Source organism: Vulpes lagopus, chromosome 2, assembly GCF_018345385.1.
Source record: "Vulpes lagopus strain Blue_001 chromosome 2, ASM1834538v1, whole genome shotgun sequence".
NCBI lineage: Eukaryota > Metazoa > Chordata > Mammalia > Carnivora > Canidae > Vulpes > Vulpes lagopus.
The window spans coordinates 165,903,295-165,922,836 of NC_054825.1; the positions used below are offsets into that span (position 1 = coordinate 165,903,295).

Below are 19,542 nucleotides of genomic sequence, written 5' to 3' on the forward strand. Positions count from 1 at the left end.
GACACAAGACAATACAGAGAGAGGTCCCCCAGTGCCTACAGGGCCCTAACAACCCAGTCTTTCCTTGATTATAAGCGCCAGTCACAGCACACTACACACTATACCACCAACCAGCTTTTTGGCCTGTTCCTATTGCAGTTTTCGATGTGTCCAGTGATCAGTCTGCCCCAGGAGATGTTTTGGGGGCTTGATCGAAACAGATTCTGGGGGCACACAGCCCACTCCAGCAAGTCCACAGCTCTGGCATGAAGGGCCCCGGAATCTGAATTTCGGACACATTTCCCAGATACTTCTGGACCCTGCAACCAAGGTTGGCAGGGGTGGTGGTTGGGGAGAGAATATAAAAGTGCAGGCCCTGGGCCGGAACCCAGGGGCATGGGGATGGCGAGCAAAGTGACATAGACAGGCAGGTGACCGTCCAGGAGGGTGGGAGTGGAGGGGACACAAGGGAGTGACATCATAACCCTGGAGCATTCTTAAGCTGCCCAGTCAAGAGCCAGGAAATCACGTGGTAAGCATTTTTATTTGCATGTTGGCTCCTGCCCCTTTTTTCTTAAGTTCAAGGAGGCGGTCAATGTTAAGTGTGCAGGAGAAAAGAAGAGAAAGGGGGAGGGGAGGAAATTTCTCCCTCACATCCTGCCCCCCGCCAAGCTGAGCACCTAGAGTCGCATTTGAGAAGTTAAAATCATGAGTGATGCAACCCCTTTGTATGGCTCTGTTTCTTTACATTCCTTGGGTGACTAGAAAGAGTCTTTAAAAAAAAAAAATCAATGCATGAAAGATCAACTTTTAACAGGAAAGAGGGGTGCTGGGTGGAGATGGGAGGACCACTGCCCGACCCTTGTCCACTTGCATTTTCAAGTATGGTGGCAGGAAGGGCATCTCCACCCAAGCGCAGGGGAGGGAGGGCCAAGCCCAGAGTGGTGATGGCATGGCAGGTGGCTGCAAGCCCCAGGGCACCCCTGCCCTCACCTCACAGCTGGTCTTCTCGCTCTCCCTGCTCTGCTTCTGCTCTGGCCTCTGCCCTTAACACCCTAAGGCTCCTGGCCTCGCCTGCCCTGGGGACTCTCTTGGGCAGGGTTGGCAATCGGGGAGTGTGCCAGAAGGCTCTCCGGCGTTTGCGAAACCATGAAAAACGTCCAGGGGTCTGGAACCTCACTGTCTTGACCTGTTTCCGGGCCTTAGCTCCTTGGGCTGTCCCTGTGGCCACCTGGGCAGCTGGGGCTTCTGCCCTTTGGTTATGTACGGCTTCTGCCCTCTGGTTGGCTATGGCTTCTGCCCCATCAGATGCAGCCTCTGCCCCCTGGACAACTGGGACCTCTGCCCTTTGATTATCTGGAGCCCCTTCCCCCTGACTACTTGCAACTTCTGCCCTCTGGACAGCTACGGCCTCGACCCCTGGATTATCCTCAGCCTCTGCCCCCTGGACAGGTATGGCTTCTACTCTCTGATCATCTGCAGCCTCTGCCCTCTGATTATCTGCAGCCTCTGCCCTCTGATTATCTGGAGCCTCAGCTCTCTGATTATCTGCAGCCTCAGCCCCCTGATCATCTGCAGCCTCAGCCCCCTGATCATCTGCAGCCTCTGCCCTCTGATCATCTGCAGCCTCTGCTCTCTGATCATCTGCAGCCTCTGCTCTCTGATCATCTGCAGCCTCTGCCCTCTGATCATCTACAGCCTCTGCCCCCTCGTCTGTGGATGCTGCTTCTTCCCTCCTGCGACGGCGAAAAGAGGCCCAGTTGATTTTGGGCCTCCATCGTCTTGGGGGACTCTCAGGCACCTGCTCAGCTCCTGTGTTGCCCACATTAACCCCCCGGCTGGCTCTGCCCCGTACGGACGCCCCAACCCTCTCCAGCCTGGTAGAGGCCTGCCGGGCCTCGCCCACCTCAGGGCTGGACCTGGGCGCCCAACCCTTCACCCTCCGCTTCAGCTTCCCCCAGGACACCTGGCTGACATACTCTCGCCACCTGTCAGCCTTGGACAGCTGCGGCCTGGGGTTGTCCTCGAACATGGGCACTGGCAGGTTCACCCGGCGGCGGGCAGGTGGCGCGCTGGGCTTCTTCTCCCCTCGCTGCAGGAAGGCCTCCACCAGTTCCTCGTCGTCCTCGCTCTCCAGGTCGCTCCCTAGAAATTTGCTGCCCAGGTAACTGACTGGCATTTTGCGCACCTTCCTGCTGCGCCCTGCACCTTTGTGACCTTTATCACCCTTGTCACGCTTGTCTCTGGAGGTGTCGAAGTCACTGAACTCGCTGTCGCTGGCGTTGCTGCTGTCATAGGTGCCCACGACCAGGCGTGGGGGAGGGGTCACCATCTGCTGGACTCTCCTCCTCCCTCGGGGCTCCTTGGGCTTTCTGGGGGGCTGGGGCGGGTGTGGGGTGCTCTTCTCAATGATGCGGGCCACGTCCTCCAATGTGCGGCCTTCTTCCTCCAGAAACTGGATCAGCCGCTCCCGAAATTCCGCCTCCTTGGTGGCGGGCTTGGAGATGACCCTCCACACGCCTCCGGCCAGCCTGACCTCCCGGGGGATGAGCAAATAGTCGACGTCCTCCCCAATCTGCAGCATCCCCACCGTGGAGTCCTCCTCCCTGCGGAACACCTTGCCAATCTTCTTAAAGGTCCCCACGGGCTTCAAGGCTTCCACGAGGACATCCAGATCCACATCTTTGCACACATCAGGGACGCTCCAGAGGATCAGGGAGTCGGGGGATGGGAGGAAGCCCCAGGGGAACCAGCCCCCCACGTGGCTTTTCTCGAGGGTCTTTAAGATCTCCAGGGTGAAATCTGGGCTGGGGGCAACGACCCCAAACTACAAATAGGCCTGAGTCTTGGGGGTGGGGGTCCCAGCAGAACTGCCCCCGGGGAGGGTCTCACCTCTGCAGCCAAGGATGAGCCAACCCCTCCCGACTCCTCTGCCCCCACAAAGTCCAGTCTTGACCAAGTCCGGCTCCCCGCCCACCACCGAGGACTGGCGGGAATCAATCCCCAGGATGCTTACGTGAGCCCGGGAGAGGCGAGTCCTGGGGCTCCAAGCCCACCGCCAGCTGCAGACGTGGAGTCCCGGCTCCAAGCTCGTGGGGGCGCACGGGCTGCCCCGTGGCTCTTCCTGCCTCGGGGACGCGCCTGCAGCTTGGGAGAGGCCCTCGCACACAAAGACGGCTCTTCAATATGGCCGAGGCGCTTGGAGGCCGCAGCCCAGCCCCCCAGGGTCTCCCGCCCCCGGGCAGGCGGCCACCCCAGTCCCAGGCCGACCTTGACGCGCCCACAGCCTCCCCAGCCCGTGCGCTCAGCGCCGAGGAGCGCGCGCGGGCAGGAAGTTCCTCCTCGCTCTCCCCTCGGGTGAGGCCCACCTTCCCCTTCTCCTCTTACACTCCCGGACTCGGGAAGACTGACAGGGGGGCTGTCCACTCCCTTCGGGGCGCCCTTATTCCCCTCCCCCACAGGGGTGTGGCCGCGCTCCGGGCCTCCTTGGGGCCACCGCTCCGGAGCCGAACGCCCCCGCCGAGGCCCACGTCAGCACCTTCCCTGGGGGAAAGGCGGCAGTTCCCTAACCTGCCCTGCTAACCCCGGGGCTTCCAGCCGAGCCCTGGAGGTGGCGGTGCTCACCGGGCGGTCCTTTGGAAAGCCACCGGCACTGGAGGTGACCACTTCACACCATGTGACCTTGGGTACCAGCCACTGGCACTGGAGGTGACCACTTCACATCGTGTGACTTCGGGTACCAGAGGTCCCTTCCTCTTTAGCCATACAGGTTCCGACCTCCATACAGGTCGGTGGAGAGATTGGTACCAGGGTCTTAACTGCGCTAGCCTCTAGCACCAGGCTTGGCACACGGTAGGTGCTCAATAAAGATTGTGGGGGTGAAGGAAGGAACCGAAGTGTTCATCAGGAGGCGCTGGCTTGGTTGTACGGTTCTCGCATTGAAAGACTATGCAGCTCTGTAAAAAAGAAGCATCCGGTGAAAAGGAGAGTCAGGTTTTATGGAGCATCTCCTGCGTCCTTAGGCACCATTCTAAGTGCTTTCTGCAGACCAACTCATGAAATCCTCCCTATAACATTATGATACAGGTAATATGACCATTCGCATTTCATTTTATTTTATTTTATTAAAAGATTTTATTTATCTACTTAAGAAAGAGCACAGAGAGAAGAAAAGCAGACCCCCTGCTGAGCAGGGAGGGAGAGGTGGGGCTCCATCCCAGGACCCCCCCCCCCCTCCCCGATCATGACCTGAGCCAAAAGCAGCCGCTTTAGCGGACTGAGCCACCCAGGGGTCCGATCATTCCCATTTATAGCTAAGGATGTAAATATCACCTACTTGGGGGTCCCTGGGTGGCTCAGGCAGTTAAGTATCTGCCTTTGGCTCAGGTCATGATCCTGGGGTCCTGGGATCGAGTCCCATATTGGGTTCCCTGCCCAGCAGGGAGTCTGCTTTTCCATCTCTGCTCATGCTCCCTCTCTCAAATAAATAAAATATTTTTTTAAAAAAATCACTTACTCAAGGTCCCACTGCCAGAAGTAATGGAACCTGGATTTGAATCTGAAATAGTCTGACTTGTGTGTATGGGGTGGGGGAGCAAAGGGCCTAGATATGCATCTATGCATCCTGTCTAGGCAAAGGGCCTCGATATGCAACTTAGGTCAGGGGACACCTCTCAGGTCGAAGCGCTGCCAACAGTGGCTGTTTCTGGGGGGTCCCAGAATTGGCAGAGACATGTACTTTTCCTTCTATATCTTTTTGGATTGCTTGGATTTTTAGGAGTCAGAACTGTTAATTAAGCAAGTTAAATTTTTCCTTAAAGATTTTATTCATTCATGAGAGACACACAGAGAGAGACGCAGAGACACAGGCAGAGGGAGAAGCAGGCTCCCTGTGGGGAATCCAATGCAGGACTCAATCCCAGGACCCCGGGATCACCACCTGAGCAGAAGATGGAGGCTCAACCAATGAGCCACCTGACACCCAAGCAAGTTCAATTAAATCAAAGGTCCTCAGGGACACCTGGGTGGCTCATTGGTTGAGCATCTGCCTTTGGCTCAGGGTGTGATCCTCGGGTCCTGGGATCGAGTCTCACATGGGGCTCTCTGCATGGAGCCTGCTTCTCGTCCCTCTGCCTATGTCTCTGCCTCTCTCATTGTGTCTCTCGTCAATTAAATCAAAGTTCCTCAGACTTGGCTATGGATACAGCAGGTCAGGATCCCTGGGATGTGGGGCCCAGGATGTGCGAAGCTTCCCAGGTAACTCTGAGGCAGCTAGCTCGGCAACAATGAGCACCACAAGGCATTAGTAATAATAGCAGTTAACTTGCAGGAAGAGTTTCCTTGACATCAGGCACCCTGCTGTGTGCGAAATGGGACTGTTGTTAGGAATTCTCAGAACTATCTGGTAGGAAAAACAAAAACAAAAAAGAACTATCTGGTAGGGTGGATCCATGGAAACAGCTTCCTGCTTCCCCCTCACGGTCTGCAGTGACCCCCAACCTAGCAGCTGGAGGAATTTTGTAAAAACTTAGGTCAGGGGATGCCTGGGCGGCTCATTCGGTTAAGCGACTGCCTTTGGCTCAGGCTCCTGGATTCGAGCCCCACCACTGGCTGCCTTCTGCTCAGCAGGGGAGTCTTCTCCTTCATCTACCTCTGCCCCTGCTCTGCCCCTGCTGGTGGGCTCTGTCTTTCGCTCACTCTCTCTCTCAAATAAATAAATAAAATTAAAAACAAAACAAAACAAAAAACACCTAAGTCAGATCTATCTCTACTCTTTCAAAAATCCTCCATGTTACTTGGAGTAAAATTAAAGTCCTCACCTCCTCTACTTCCCTCTCGCTTTCTCTCCTCACTGACTCCACTCCAGCCACACCTGCCTCTTCACTGTCCATCAAGGACACCAGGTTCATGTCCGCCTCAGGGCCTTTGCACTTGCCCTTCCCAACCTCCAGAATGTTACGGCCCCACCTTCTCTTTGGAGATTTCCCTCTGCTCAAATGTCACCTTTTTTAGAGAGATCATTCTGCACCCCCCTCAACTACAGAAGTGGCCTCTACCCTATCTCAGGAATCCTTATTCCTTTCTAAATCCTATGAGGCTCTTTTCATGATAAAGTTTTTCAATGCATAGAATTGCATCCACTGGATGACAATGGAAACCAATTGTAATGAAATACACAACGGTTAAAAAAGAAAAAAATTCAACAACGGCAAAAACCCCTGTGAGAGAGTGACTTTAATACAAAGGTATAAGAAAGGAACGCCTGAGGATCCCTGGGTGGCGCAGTGGTTTAGCGCCTGCCTTTGGCCCAGGGCGCGATCCTGGAGACCCGGGATTGAATCCCACTCCGGCTCCCGGTGCATGGAACCTGCTTCTCCCTCTGCCTGTCTCTGCCTCTCTCTGTGTGTGACTATCGTAAATAAATAAAAATTAAAAAAAAAAAAAAGGAACGCCTGTGATTCTATTTAACTGGCGAAGTGGGATTTTACTTCTGAAGGAACCCGGCAGATGTGAAGAGAAAGAGGGAAGGGAGAGAGGGAAAAAAGGAAGATGCTTGGCGGGTGGGGTTGGTGGAGATCTCAGCGAGGCCTCTGCACAATTCCTGGCTCGCTCGGGTTGTTTTTGCTTTGCGGAGCCGGGTCGATAGGCTTTGCTGGATTTTCTCCCCCCTCTCCCAAGCTCCAGCCCAGCCGGCTCGCGCGGCCCGGGCCTGGCCTCCCACCGCCCGGCCCCTCCCCTGTGCGGCGTTTAGAACCGCCCTGCGGTCTCCACGGCAACGAGCAGCCGCGTCTGTAGAGCGAGTCCCTAATGGGAGGGGAGGGTCCGGAGGTGGGGGCGGCCAGCACCTCTTCTGAGCTTCTCACCCCTTCCTTAGGCCTGATCCCCCCACTCAGCTTCCTGAAAAGCTACCGGAAACTCAAAATCCCTAGGCTTACCCGTTTGAGGAATGCCGATTTATGAATCCAAGTCCCCAAAGTCAAGAATTCCAAGTGGAATGACCTCGCCTGTTGAGACATTTGTGTTCTGCAATTGGTAAAAGGTGCGTGTGTGTGTGTGTGTGTGTGTGTGTGTGTGTGTGTATGTGTGTGTGTATGTGTGGGAGTGGGGCCGGGGCAGGGAGGGGAAGATTATCCTCCAAATGAAATGAAAACCTCAAATATCCAACATTCTTACGAAAATTGCCAACCCCTGAGCAGTTCCACTGTGGGTATTTTAGATTACTCAGATCTCTGGCAGGGGAGAGCCTTCGCCAGAACAAACGATTATCACAGCTCCCACTTTTATACTTGGTTAAAAGACATGAAAAATCCAAAAAGAATGGGGGAAGAAAGGAAAACATGGCCTAGATCTCTCCACCCAGCGACACTTGGTTGCCACTTTTAAAAAATCATACTGAAAGTGACCCATGTAAGAAAACGAAGTGCCAAAAAGATATAAAATGAAAACCAAGTCCCCTCTCCCAGCCTCGAGCCTCCAGTGTCTCCCGGCAAAGTAATTACAGTGAAATACCTCTGTATTTTTCCAGAAAAAAAAAATGCTTACATGTGTAATTTTAGAATCTACCCCAGGGGATTCTTCACATCATCCTGAATTATTTTTATCATGGCGCTTACCACTTCCTAGTATTTCCTTATTTATTTATTGTCTCACACTATGGGAATACTTGTCCCAAGAGGGGAGGGATATTTGGTTTGGTCACTGCTGACTTCTCAGAACCTAGAGCGATGCTGGTAGGTGCTCAGAATGTTTGCTGAATGAATGAAGGAGAGGATTGCACTAGATATATTCCTAAAATTTTGTTTTTTACTGATAATTTACTTTGACTGAGCACCTATTTTGTCCCGGTCCCTCTGCATTTTTTTCTTTTACTCCTTACAACCCCTCTTTTTAAAATTATTTTAAAAAAATTTTATTTATTTATTAATGAGAGACACAGAGAGAGGGAGAGACACAGGCAGAGTTGGAGAAGCAGGCTCCATGCAGGGAACCCAATGTGGGACTCGATCCCAGGACTCCAGGATCACACCCTGGGCCAAAGGCAGGTGCTCAACCACTGAGCCACCCAGGGATCCCCACAACCCCTCTTTTTAAAAAAGATTTATTTATTTATTTATTTATTTATTTGAGAGAAAGAGAGAGAGAGTGCGTGTGCACGCACTTGCAGGGAGAGGCAGAGGGAGAGAGAATCTCCAGAAGATTCCTTGCTGAGCTCAGAAGTGGGGGGGGGGGGGCTCGATTTCACAACCCCAATCTCATGACCCTGAGATCATGACCTGAGCCAAAACCAAGAGTCTGAGGCTTAACCGACTGAGCCACCCAGCTGCCCCACTCCTTATGATCCCTTTTAAATAAATACTTATTCCCATTTTCCAGATGAGAAAAAATGAGGCCAAAAAAAAAAAGCCACACAGCTTGTAAGTGACAGCTTTGAATCACTCAGGTTCCTTAGATCCCAGCCCCTGCTACTCTTATGCCTCCTTTATTTTCCCAGTTTCCTATGGAGGGTAGAGGATGGGGAGCAAGGTTGATGAACAATCCCTGAAGACTTCTGTCCCAGGTGACATTTGTAAACTTTGGCACAGTCACTAGATTTGTCTTCAGTCTCAAATGCCCAGAAATCAGATCCCTGCCTAGAATGAATGGGATATAGATTATCCACACTTTTTAACCAGTGGGCTCATTGATGGCACGTAGTAGGTCCTCAAGAAGTACAGCAGGAAGGAGCCTTATGGTTCACACTCTGGCCTCCAGAACCAGCCACATAGTTGGGCCACCTCTGCCTTCTACCTCTTCAGCACAAAATTTGGAGGCTGTTTGGTGAGTGTGGAAGCAAAGCTGACAGAATAGCTGTATATTTGAAAAATCATTCATTCATTCATTCATTCATTCATTCATTCATTTGGCACATTTCTCTAAAGCACAGATTCCCAAACCTGGTTGCACATTAGAATCACTAGTGAGGGATGCCTGTATGGCTCAGTGGTTGAGAGTCAGCCTTCGGCTCAGGGTGTGATCCCAGTGTTCTGGGATCTAGTCCCACATCAGGCTCCCCGCACGGAGCCTGCTTATCCCTCTGCCTGTGTCTCTGCATCTCACTGTGTAACTCTCATGAAGAAATAAAATCTTAAAAAAAAAAAAAAGGAATCATTAGCGAGAATTTTAGAAATCACAATTTCTCAAGTCCAAACTACTGGATCAGAGAATGTTAGGGTGGGGTATTTCATTAAAAAAATAATCTCCCCAAATGACTCTGACAGAGGTGATGGTTGGTGGGGCTGGGCAGATGCAAGGGAGGTCCTTGGCCAGCTGGAAATACCACCCGGCACCTGCAAAAGAGCCAGATTGGAAATTAGGGTTTCTCCAATTTTAGCAACATAGAGGGACCCTTACAGGGGGTGAGGGATGGGAGTCTCTGAGATCTTGTAATAGTTTGGATGATGGCTGCCCATGGATTGCAGCTTCAAATCCCTGGAATTTGAAAATGTGACTTTATTTGGAAAAGGACCTAAGTATCTTTGCAGATGTTGTGAAGGATTTTGAGATGAGATTAGCCTAGATTATCTGGGCAGGGCTTCAAGAGTGTCCTCATAAGAAAGAAACAGAGAGAGATAACAGACACAGATGAGAAGCCATGAAGACTCAGTGGAGGCAGGGATGACCACACAGGCAGAGATGGGGGTGATGTGGCCACGAGCCAAAGAGCACCAGGAGCCACCAGAAGCTGGAAGAGACGAGGAAGGAGCCTCCCCTGCCTAGAGCCCTCGGACAGAGCTCAGCCTTGCTCACATCTTGATTTTGGACTTCTAGCCTCCAGAAGCCTGAGTGAATAGATTGTGTTACTCTGAGTTTGTGGCGATTTGCTACAGCAGGCACAGGATCAAGTCTAGACCCGCCCCCGATCCTGCAGTGTGGCCGCTGATTCCCCAGACTCCAATGAGGAAAGCTCCAAATGAAAACATCCAAGTTTTATTGTGTGACCTTGTCTCTCAAGAACCATTATCCCAGAGGTGAAAGAATTATCCTGCCGTAAAAAAAAAAAAAAAAAAAAAAAAAAAAAAAAAAAAAAAAAAAAAAAAAAAAAAAAGAATTATCCTGCCGTCTTCTGACCCCCAGAATCAGATATGGGTGATGAGACCTGTGGAAGAGTTTTCACATGCTCGCTGTCCCCCTCTCTGTGGACTTCCCTCTGCTGCCTGCCCTTCATTGCTAGCCTCACCCCAGGGTGATCCAAAGGCTAGATGTCCCTTTTCTCAGGAGTCTGTGAAACCTTTGGCTTTACATACCTAATTTTCCCACAAAGATGCCTCTTTTTGCATCTTTATGACTGCCCTCAGCAATGGGTACTATTATCAACCCATTTCACAGATGAGGAGATTGAGGCATGGGAATGAAGTACTTCCCCCAGGCAGCCCACCTCCCAACTGCCCTACTCTTGGTTTCATTTTTTTTTAAAGATTTTATTTATTTATTTATTTATTTATTTATTTATTTATTTATTTAAACTGCTGAGCCACCCAGGCATCCCAGTTTCATTTTTTTTTAAAAAAATGGTCAGCTCTGGGGATCCCTGGGTGGCTCAGAGGTTTAGCCCCTGCCTTTGGCCCAGGGCATGATCCTGGAGTCCCGGGATCGAGTCCACATCGGACTCCCTGCACGGAGCCTGCTTCTTCCTCTGCCTGTGTCTCTGCCTCTCTCTCTCTTTCTCTCTCTCTCTCTGTGTCTCTCATGAATAAATAAATAAAATCTTTTTAAAAAGTAATAAAATAAAATAAAAAGGTCAGCTCTATTGGAGGTATACTTATACAATGTAGTCTTTTTAATGTTCCATGTGGTAAGATTGATTGATTGATTGATTGATTGATTTGAGAAGAGAGAGAGAGAAAGAGAGAGAGATTGAGAGAGAGAGAGAGAGAGAGAATGTGTGCACAGTATGGAGGAGCAGAGGGAGAAGGAGAGAGACAATCTTAAGCAGGTTCCATGCCCAGCACAGAGCTGGATGCGGGCTTGATCTCACGACTCTGAGATCATGGCCTGAGCTGAAATCAAGAGTCAGATGCTTAACCCACTGAACCACCCAGGCCCCCCTCCAGAGTGTACGTTTTAGATGCATGGTGTACGCTCTCTTTGCTGCAAAGAAACTGTGGCATGGGTAGTATCAGCTCCACTTTACAGATAAGGGAACAGGGCCCAGAGAAGTAAAATCACCTCCCTAAAGGCACACAACTAGTTGGTGGCAGAGTCAAGATTTGAACCCAGGTCTGTGTGTGCAGCTCTGAATCCTTGGACGCTCTCTCCATTGTGTGCCCTGGTGATGCTAGGGCACAGGTTGGGTACTGTCTCCCGAGGGGTATTACCCTGGTGTACTCACTACTTTGCCCAGATTCCAAAGCAGCCTTTTGTCAGAACACAGCATATTGTCTTAGGAAGCGGGGCACACGGTTAGTTCAGGAATCTGAGCTATGAAACCAGGCTAATGTGTTCTCTGTGGATGAAAAACACAACGGTCACTGGACCTAGGATCCCAGTGGCCAAAGCTTAACAGCTTCCTCCATCTTAGCCATTGTGCTAAGTCATTTATATGTCTGAATGGATATAGTCCTCCCCACACCTGGTTAAACAGGTTACTACTATCCCCATTTTCAAATTAGCAACCCCGAGACACAGGAGGTTCAGTGGTTTGCCCAGGCTCATGCTTTGGGAGGGAGAGGAGTCAGGACTTGAACCCAGGCCATATGTCCAACACTAGCCTTCATCTCCAAACCTCCATACACCAGGCAGAGGCATCTGCTGCCTTAACTGGCAGGTTGCCTAGTGAGAAAGCCAATTTAGAGGAATTTCTGATTCGATTTCCTTATTTACGTCATAGATATTTATCTGCATTCTATATTTATTGCCATAATAACTGTGTTTTTTTATTTTCCATATTCTGATGCCTTGCTATCTGGGGCCTGGCTGGCTCTTGAGGGACTGCCCCCCCTGGGGTCAGGCAATTCCTAGAGAAAGTAAACAGTACTTGCCCTTGAGCATGTTCTTGAAATGCAAACCAACCACTCCAGAGCCCACACCTCCAACTACCTCTTTTAGCAACCTTCCCATTCTGGCACCATCCACCTGTGCTATTCACCCCAGGGCCAGGTCTCAGACAACTAGGGACAGCCCCTAGACCCCAAAATCTGCTGAAATTATTCAAACTAGCCAGTCGCGTCTGCTTATCCTGTCTCATCCACTCCTTCCTGCAGAAACCACAGTGGCATTTAATAAAATCTACACAAATTAATCACCATCGAGAGATATATCAAGCCAGAAAAATATAGGGGAGCAATGAGGAGATAAAATAGGGGGAATAATCCATCCTGGGGTGGCCTGGAAAGCTTCCTGGAAGAAGAGACCTGAGGGTTAAGAGTCAGAGGAGTCCTGTAAGAGCATCCTAGGCAGAGGCAGTACAGAGACAAAAGTTCTTTGGGGGGGAGGGGGGAGAAGGAGTATGTCTGGGGGTGGCTAGAGTATCGTGAAATGGGGAGCCAAGGCAAGTGGGGATCTTTGGGCTATAAAGATGAACTTTCTTCTGAACGGGGATGGAGTAAGCAGAGGAGTGACCACACTGATTGATTTTGATTTATCATTGTAGAGGGATACCGCAGTCCCCAGAAAGCAGAGGGAGCCCAGTAGCCAGAGCACAGGGAAGAAATACCCCAGCCTCTCTTTCCTCCTGCCCTCTGACTCCTGCCGCTGCCTCCCATTGGCTGATCCCAACAAGGAAGTCTTAGGGCACAGGAGCTTTGGTATACAGTGCTCCAAGGTGGCCTCCTGGGGAGCAGAGCAGGGTGGAGAAGCACAGAGAGGCAATCTGGGGAACCCAGTCCATGGAGGTGGCTTCCCGGGGTGCAGAGCAGGGTGGAGAAGCACAAAGAAGCAATCTGGGGAACCCATGGAGAATCACCAGCGCCAGCCCATGGGAATCATATAGGTTGGCTTCTCGGAGGTTCTGAGCCCTCCTTCAGAATTTTTGGCCCTCAGCGAGCACTGTTGAAGGAGCCTCAGAGAGACCCAGGGCTGAGCCAGGAGCACAGATTGTCCTCAGAAAGACGTAGGCTTCTGTCCTTTTGAACCTTCCTATGTTGTTTTAGGCAGGTCACTTAACCTTTCTTTAGTCATAGAATGAGATGAAGTAATAATATACAGCTCATAGTCACTAATCTCTTTTGATATCCAAAAAAACTCAGAAAGCTTTGCATCACGCCCTCCCTCCATAAAAGCAAGGAACAGCATTTAGAGGCACGATCTAGATTTACATAAGGTTATTTATATTCTTCATTTATTTCCCTTAATGTCAATATCCTACATTTCCCTACAGAATGCTAATGGGTTTGATTATGGGAACTGCCCAAATCTGCCCATGGGGTGAATTACACAATACAAGATATAGTCACTGTATCAGTTTTCTGACATCCCAAACTCTCTGAATTCTTTTTTTTTTTTTAAGATTTTATTTATTTATTCATGAGAGACACACAGAGAGAGGCAGAGACATAGGCAGAGTGAGAAGCAGGCTACCTGAGGGGAGCCCAATGCGGGTCTCAATCCCAGAACCCCGGGATCATGACCTGAGCTGAAGGCAGATGCTTAATCACTGAGCCACCCAGGCTTCCCAATTACTTTTTTTTAAAGTTTATTTAAGTAATCTCTACACTCAATGTGAGGCTCAAACTCACAACCCCAAGATCAAGAGTCACATGCTCTTCCAACTGAGCCAGCCAGGCAATCCCCAAACTTTCTGAATTCTGAAGCATGTCTGACTCTAAGATTTTGGATAAGGGGTTGTGGACCTATAGTGTCATACCTTGGGGGTTGGGAAGATATAACAAATTAATGAGTATGAAAGACTGTGCACAGTGCCTGGAATACAGAATGGCTATTATCTTATTCCAGATGAACCATTTCACCATTTCCATCAGTCACTAGGAGCCGAAAGTTGTGTGTTTTGTGTTCTATTGGCCATGAGATCTGATGACACTGCTTTAAAAAAGATAATATAGCCCTGGAAAACTTCAGGCAACCCATGGAAGCAGTTTCCAAAAAAAATTTTTTTTTAGCAGCTAGATTATTTTTCCCTTTTAATTAAATTTATTTTTTGAAAGATTTTATTTATTTGATATGGAGAGAGAGCACAAGCAGGGGGAGTGGCAGGCAGAGGGAGAGGGAGAAGCAGACCCGCTGGGGAACAGGGAGCTTTGATCCCAGGACCCTGGGATCATGACCTGAACCGAAGGCAGATGCTTAACCGAATGAGCTACCCAAGGGCCCCTATTTTTCCCTTTTTAAAAAAGATTTATTTTAGGGATCCCTGGGTGGCGCAACGGTTTGGCGCCTGCCTTTGGCCCAGGGCGCGATCCTGGAGACCCGGGATCGAATCCCACATCGGGCTCCCGGTGCATGGAGCCTGCTTCTCCCTCTGCCTGTGTCTCTGCCTCTCTCTCTCTGTCTGTGACTATCATAAATAAAAAAAATTAAAAAAAAAATAAAAAATAAAAAAGATTTATTTTAGAGAGAGCATGTGTGAGTGAGGGGAGTGGCAGAGAGAGAGAGAGAGAGAGAGAGAGAGAGAGAGAATCTCGAGCAGACTCCCCACTGAGCGCGCAGCCCAATGTGGGGCTCAATCCCATGACCCTGAGATCATGACCTGAGCCAAAATCGAGAACCAAATGCTTAACCAACTGAGCCACCCAGACGCTTCTAGATTATTTTTCTAAATTAGATCTAGCATAGATTCCCCCAACATATCAAAGAGCATACTGTGATCGCATTAACATACATTTATTTTATAAGTTCATATTTGTACAATAGAGCATCAACCACAAAGAACAGTGAGGAATTATAACGGAACCCACTCTTGGAAATGGGGGTTCACCAAGGCCAGCTGCGGGCTTCTATATCAGCCAGCATGTCCAATTTTGGGGGGATTTTCACGTAGGATTTGCTGTGTGCCAGCCAGGTCTCGACTCACACAGATAACTGATTTCAAATGGTAACAGGTTTGCACAACTGCTTGCTTTGCTGTGTTAGGAAACTCTTCCAGAAAACCTTGAGAACTGGTAGATTTGGTTCTGGGGGCAACAATGAACATTGACACACACTCACGTTGTGTATCACAAATATGAACGTTATATGGGGAAACACCCGAAACTCACAATAAGCACAAATACAGTCTTGATACTGCAATAAGACTATAAGGAACGTCACACTGTCCCTTGTCACGATACAATGACTGTGCCTTGGTGGGAGAACAGCATGCAACAAGCAAATGTGCGTGAGGTCTTATTCAAGCCCGGACTCTGAGGAAACAGTGAACACAGTAGCACAATACACACCGTGAGTGCATTTGCCCAGGCTGGAAAGTTACAAGGGCGAAAAGGATCAAGAGAGGACTACAAACTTCTAGACCACAGATGCACTTGAAGAAGAGTAAATATATGTGTGGGGAGGGCAGGAAAAGCTGGATCCCAACCATTGCACAGGAGAAAAGATGGTTGAGGTGATGATTCAGAGCCAGCTGGGGGAGTTCACAGAAATCAGTCTTCCAGATTTTAGGTTGTCAACGCAAGGGAACTCTTAAAAATCCCTTCTGTCTTGACCATTGCTGGGAATGCAGGGGCCTAGGAGGAAGTTCTGACCTCCTGAGGGTGGATCCCTTGCCTGTACCCTGATTGCCAAGGTGAAGGGGTGGGTAGAGAGAGAATCTCCACTTTTTGGCTCTGTTAGGGGGGCCCCAAGGGGCAGCTTCACAGAAATAAGAACAGGGCTTGGATGCTGGAAGTCACAAAAGTGACCGATGCCCACTACAGTAATACATTGGGGGTCTCCACTCTTAAAATTTGGTAGGTAGGAATCTGAGCCTCTGGGGGTGTGTGTGTGTGTAAATTGTATTAAAAAAAAAAAAAACAACAAAACAAGACACAAGAACTTCAACTCAAACCTTTGCAAATCCCTGAACTAATGGAATTTTGCAAAATCACAAATCGGATCTCCCTGAAATAGAGCTCTGTCTACCCACGGACACTTCGATTTTACCTGATTCATTTTTTTGCCTGTTTTTTTTTTTTTTCCTCCACCATCACGGGAGACTCCAAAGTTAATGTTGTTAATGGGTAACTCTTGTAGGTGACCTCTTAATTATTTACCTCCTTTTGGACTATTTCCTGAAGGTCTTGCCTTCTGTTCTTTAGAGTGGGGAGCCCCCTCTGCACAAGCCAGAGCTTCTGGAGTTGAATTTGGGGAGACCCATATCCTAACCCCATGTGCCAATCAGAGCAGAAGAGTCTCATGTCTGACCATCCCTTGTCCTTGTAAAGGAGACTGAGTGTGTACAGAACAGTGACAGCTCTTGACAGAGTAGGACACAGAGCACTGAGCTTCTCAGGTGTGGCAAGCAGGCAACTCTGTCAGGCATGGCTTCTGCTTGCCATGTGTGAAACAGGGTGGCCCACTCTGGATGAGTTTGCACCAGAGGTGCATTCAAAGTCCATCCTTTTAAAAGATAAAAAAAAGGGGTGGTGGTGGTGTTTAGACTTTGCAATAGCAGGATTTCCAGCAAGGCCCAAAGCTAAAAGTCTGTGTGTCTTCCTGGCATCAGGTACTCAGCAAAAGGGGCTGTCCCCATCATCAGGCCTGAGGGGACAGGAGGGCAGGTGATGGTTAAGGAGATAAGTGGCTTTTCTCCAGCAGTGGATTTCCCTATGTTCCTCCTGCTTGGCTTTTCCTCAACTCTGGCAAGAGACCTTCTGCAAACCCTTGAAATCCGGGACCCCGTTTCTCCTCTTGTGATTTCCTGCCAACACCTGCTCATGCAGGGAGGTGGGGGTGGGGAAGCCTGCGATCTCCATGGTCACAGTGCGATGATGGTGATGATGCTGCTGATGTGCTTCTCGCTAAGACTGCGAGCGACCTCCCGGCTCCTCCCTTGGGGTCTCCCAGTTGTTAGACGTCGTTTGCCGGGTCTTCACTCTCGCCCACTCAGACGACACTCACACACATACCCAGGTGTCACTCCCACAGTTACAGGTTACCCACAACTACTCAAATATTACCCGTTCTGACTCATACGTTGGGTTCAAACTCAGATGCTACCCACGCACTCAAACAGCACGATGCTCATTCAAGTTTTCAAGTAACTCAGATGTACCCGCACCTACTCAGATATTAATACGAGTGCCAGGAGGCCAAGGTCTGGGTATCTCTGCTCCCTGCCCAGCGCCTGGGACAGCGTCTGGTATACACTGCGGGCGATCAGAAAACGTTTGTTGAATGGCGGAGTGATCCATACTCAACCAGATGTTGCCTCTGTCTCCTCAAGTGGAATCCATGCCCAGATGTACCCCAGTAACTCCCGGGTTCCCCAGACTCCACCAGCGCCGTGAAGGCAGGGTCTGTGTTTCTGTGTTGGGTTTGCACCCGGCTCCCGCTCCTGGAACAGTGCCTGGGACATAGCAGGTGCACAGTAGATGTCTGTGGAATGACTGAGTGGCCCACGCTCACCCAGACGTTCCCCACCTCACTCAGATGTTACCCACAAGTTATTCACTCGGGTGGAAATGCCCCCCTGCTCACTCGGCCGCCACCGCCCCTCGCCCCGCTGCCCCTCGCGCCCTCCCCACCTCACCTCACAGCTTCTTGTCGGAGGCATGGTGTCGCCGACGGTTTTTCTTGTGCTTCCGCTTGCCTCTCTTGTCGTCTCCAGCCTTGCTCTGCTTCTCCGCGGGGTCCGGAGGAGGTGCCCCGACCACGCCCGCGCCCGCGCCCGCGCCCGCGGTGGCCCCGGCCCCTGGCTTCTCCCCGGGCCCGGGCGCCCGGCACTTTCTGGCAGGTGGCTCTCTGGGGCCCGTCACCGTGGGGCACAGCTCCTGCCGCAGGACCCGGGCCACGTCCTCCACCGTCCTGCCCTCGCTCTGCAGGAAGAGGTTCAGCTTGGTCAGGAACTCAATGTCCTGCTTCCGGGGCATGTAGACCACCCTCCACATGCCGCCCTTGCCCTTGACCTCCCTGGGGATCGCGGCATAATTGATGTCCTCCTCCAGCCGAATGATGGCTGCCTTGGTCCGCTCTTCTTCCAGGAAGGCCTTCCCGGCCACTTCGAACTTGCCCAGGGGCTTCAGGGGCACGCGGATGATCTCCTCGAATTCCTCATGGTCGCAGTCCTCCGGGATGCCCAGGATCATCAGGGACTTGTAACTGTCCACTTCCAGGGCCTTGCAGCCGTGCTCCAACAGAGCAATGTCCTTCACCCCAAAGAGCATCTTGCCCAGCTCCCGGAGGCAGCAGTATGCCCGCTGGTGCACACCCGAGCTGCCTCGGGAATCCAGGGAATGATCCAGGATGCCACGATCCTTCCCGAAGGCTAAGGAGGAGAGAGGCCTCAGGGGCCGGTCTGTCCAGACTCCAGTCAGGGATGCTCCTGGCTCTGCCCTCAGGGCTGCAGCCTCCAGATTTCTGTCACCTTCTCCCTAGAGGGCTCTTGGGAATTCCCAGGGACTTACACGGCAGGAGGCAGAGGTGTTCTCTGCCAGCTGGCTGGCGTGGGTCCCGAGTTGGGGCAAGGCTGCACCAAGGAGGGTCTGAAGATGCACTTCGCCTCTCTTGGCGATGGTCTCCAAAGGGCTCACCCGTCCTGGCAATCTCAGCAGATCTGGGACAGGGGACCTCCTGGGGCTGCTGCCACAGGGTCTCGTGGGTGAGGGCCCAGAAAGCAGGGTGGCTGGTCTCTGGCGGTTGGGCCGGAGGTTGCCTTCGGTGCCCTGTGGCCCTGCTAAGACAAGGATGTGGCTGCTGCACTTGCTCCCGCAGTGACGTCACCGCCTCCTCCCGCTCTTCGGCCCTGAAGTCTCCATGGCAACCGCTGGAGCATCCCCTCTGCCATTGGCTGGGGCCAGCCGCATTGAAATCAGAGTCCAGGGGGGTCACTCAGGGGTGAGGGGTCAGCCATCTGCCTTCGAAAGCACCCTCCCTTCTCCTTTGAGAAAAGGGCTGATTCCAGGGGAGAGGGGACAGAGAAGATGCAAGAAGAGCCTGGAACATTTTTTTCTGGGTCAGAAGGTAAGGAAATGCTCCAAGAATGATGAGAACAGGTGGAAGTACAGAGAGCTAGCTTGAAGGACTCCCACTGGCCAAATCGGGGACAATTTGAGCATCAGTATTAAAAATGAGATCATAGGGACACCTGGGTGGCTCAGCAGCTGAGCATCTGCCTTTGGCTCAGGTCATGATCCCAGGGTCCTGGGATCCAGCCCCAGATGGGGCTCCCTGCAGGGAGCCTGCCTCTCCCTCTGCCGATGTCTAAGCCTCTCTCTCTGTGTCTCTTATGAATAAATAAATAAATAAATAAATAAATAAATAAATAAATAAAATCTTTTAAAAATGAGATAATAAACCCCTTGATAAAATAAGAATCCATGAGTCTGTGTAGTTGTAAAAAAGTTAATAAATGGAAAGTTCGGTGGAGAAGTGTGGGCTATACGTTGTCTCACAGAAAACTTACAAATCAAAAGGAACAAGAGTCTCTTTCCCTTGGAA

At 50.8% G+C, this 19,542-nt stretch overlaps 2 protein-coding genes across 2 annotated transcripts; both read right to left on the reverse strand.

The window, feature by feature from the left end:
• Positions 1-504: 504 nt before the first annotated feature.
• Positions 505-2,564, reverse strand: CCDC8 (coiled-coil domain containing 8). The gene has a single exon (XM_041746318.1). The coding sequence runs from the start codon at positions 2,561-2,563 to the stop codon at positions 974-976; it is 1,590 nt and encodes a 529-aa protein (XP_041602252.1). The 5' UTR covers position 2,564; the 3' UTR covers positions 505-973.
• Positions 2,565-3,854: 1,290 nt separating this feature from the next.
• PNMA8C (PNMA family member 8C) lies at positions 3,855-18,770 on the reverse strand. Its single transcript, XM_041746365.1, has 2 exons — positions 17,636-18,770; positions 3,855-3,935 (listed from the first exon to the last, which is right to left on the reverse strand). The coding sequence occupies exon 1, from the start codon at positions 18,267-18,269 to the stop codon at positions 17,637-17,639; it is 633 nt and encodes a 210-aa protein (XP_041602299.1). The 5' UTR covers positions 18,270-18,770; the 3' UTR covers positions 3,855-3,935; position 17,636.
• Between the last annotated feature and the right edge of the window lie 772 nt (positions 18,771-19,542).